Raw genomic sequence first — 2,348 nt, 5'->3', positions numbered from 1 at the left:
AACATTCTAATTATAATTTTTTGTTTAAACATTATATTTTATATATTTATTAAATATCCTCTGAGATGAATTGACGAAAAACCCCTAATCTTAATTGGTGAATGGATGAAATGTGACGGCAGATGGTACATTGTCACGTGAAAGTAATATTGAATGATAATTTATAAAAAAAATTTAGTCTGGATAGTGTTTGTGCACATGCCTCATAGTCTAGATGATATTTATGCAATAAAGCCAACATAATATATATATATATATACATGCTTCTTCTATTAAGGTATATATCTCAACTTATTTATGTTGATGTATGATCTTGTTGGAGCCCACACGAGTCGTTTTGTGTCGATCCGAACCGCTCGCAAGGATCATCTTCATTGATAGATTATCCTTGCAAAAAATTAGTCAAATCGGAAATCATTTGCCTATCTAACTTTGATTAAACAAATAAACGGCTTTATCGAAAATATTTAGTTCGTCCATTTATTTGATCAAAGTTAGATAGGCAAATGATTTTCGATTTGGCTAATCTTTTGCAAGGATGATCTATCAATGGAGATGTAAAAATTGAACGATTCGGATCGACACAAAACGACTCGTGTGAGCCCCAATAGAGTATACATCAACATAAATAAGTTGAGGTATATCTCAATAGAAGGAGTTTGTATATATATATATATATATAAATTACTCTACATTATGATATGATAAATAAAATATCATAAACCACCACAAGACTTTAATTACTTTTTCCTGCTCCAAAATATTATTACTTCATCCACAAAGTAGTAGTGACAGTTAACATCAGATATTTCAGGCTTCCAACTAGCGAGTATAGTGTGGAAGTGCCGAAGTGGATTCTATCCATACAGCAATAATATAGGAGATAAAGCACATATAGCTCTAATTATTTAATTGGACATTAATTATTTAGGTTGCAGTAATGGCAATTTTCATTCCAGATTGGCAGTGTCCAGAAAAATTGCAGATGAAGAAGTTCTGTCCTTTGCCAAGTTTGATCTGATCGTTTCCAGTCTGATATAATTTGGCACCTCTTGGAGTTGTGCTACATGTCTTGTACCCCGCTTGGTTAACAGCAACCACATTGTGAGCTCCAGACGAGTACTTGAAAACTAGAAATATAAATTTATTAATGCAACAGGTTCTATCTAGTCAGCATATATATAATGAATGAGAAATATTAATTTAATTGCCAAACAAGCTTACAAAGATTTAGTAGACAAGGAAATCATCGTAACACCAGCTCAGCCTCAGTATGTTATAGAATTTTTAAAATTATTTACTATATTCTATATTTATACACAAAATTTGCTTCATTAGTTAGACCCAACTGGACTCATCATTTTTTTTTTCTTTAATTTCTTTTCAAACTTAAATGGACACAACGTCAATATCAAAATATATTGTAACTAATTATGTATATTCAGTTCAGTGCTATTATCATATTTGGATTCCCTGCTTGCGTTGTTTTTATTTGTTTTAATTATAATCGTATAATATAAATTTAGGAATTTATATAACTCCATTCACACATAAAAAGTACTACAAATCTATTTTATTATTTGTTTCATACTCTTAAATTATAAATAAACGACTATAATTAAAAATTAAGCAAAAATATGACAAAAAAACGAGAAAAAAAAACAAAAAAAAGCAGAGGATCCGAAACTGCTAGCTACTACCCTCTACCTCAGAAATTTTTCTTAGTGAAATTGTAGTGAATAGAATTTAATTAGTCTGTAGAAAACGCAATTCATGTATCTTGAGCATATATAAATTAAATCTTCTATACTAAGAAGATAAAGAAAATAATAGCATATATATATATATATGATTATGCTTTGTATAGTAATTACTAATTACCAAGTATGTCACCGGCTCTAAAAGTCTTTCCCTTAGGCCACCCAGCAACGTTAAAGGTCCAACCACCTGCATCGCCAACCGTGTAGGTTCTTGCATCACCCAACTCACAGTAAAGCAGCAACATCAGGCACACCAACACCACACCAACCTCTAATGCACTGCCTCTTCCCTTAGCCATCTCAATCTCAATCTCAATCTCACTCTCAATCTCAATCACAATCTCAATCTCACTCTCACACACACAATTGTGTTTTCTAAATTTGAGGAAGGAAGTTGACCCTTTTTAATGGCCCAAGTGAGTGGGTAGCTAGCAGTAGTGATTAATGTGGACCAGAGTTGTAGGACCCATATGTCACAACACAACAACCAAAAGGCATGGGGGGTCTGGGTTTACTGGTTACAAAAGTCATATATCATGCATTTGGACCTATAAAGCAGAAAAACTGTGGATACCGCCAACCCTTGCC

At 32.5% G+C, this 2,348-nt stretch overlaps 1 protein-coding gene across 1 annotated transcript; it reads right to left on the bottom strand.

The window, feature by feature from the left end:
* Nucleotides 1-749: 749 nt before the first annotated feature.
* On the bottom strand, nucleotides 750-2,119 carry LOC147291448 (basic blue protein-like). The gene is made up of 2 exons (XM_086237897.1): nucleotides 1,882-2,119; nucleotides 750-1,130 (listed from the first exon to the last, which is right to left on the bottom strand). Exons 1-2 carry the CDS (start codon nucleotides 2,057-2,059, stop codon nucleotides 928-930), a joined length of 381 nt encoding a protein of 126 aa, XP_086094023.1. The 5' UTR covers nucleotides 2,060-2,119; the 3' UTR covers nucleotides 750-927.
* Between the last annotated feature and the right edge of the window lie 229 nt (nucleotides 2,120-2,348).

Source organism: Dryas octopetala, chromosome 3 (genome assembly GCF_963921425.1).
Source record: "Dryas octopetala chromosome 3, drDryOcto1.1, whole genome shotgun sequence".
Lineage (NCBI taxonomy): Eukaryota > Viridiplantae > Streptophyta > Magnoliopsida > Rosales > Rosaceae > Dryas > Dryas octopetala.
Note: the sequence above shows the minus strand (reverse complement) of the source record. Positions and strands in the feature narration are given on the sequence as shown.

What these genes read in the sequence shown, in the direction of transcription:
- LOC147291448 (XM_086237897.1), bottom strand. Translation starts at nt 2,059, where the DNA reads ATGGCTAAGGGAAGAGGCAGTGCATTAGAGGTTGGTGTGGTGTTGGTG. An exon ending in TAGAGCCGGTGACATACTTG is followed by an intron (nt 1,131 to 1,881) that starts GTAATTAGTAAT and finishes TTATATTTCTAG; the next exon opens with TTTTCAAGTACTCGTCTGGA.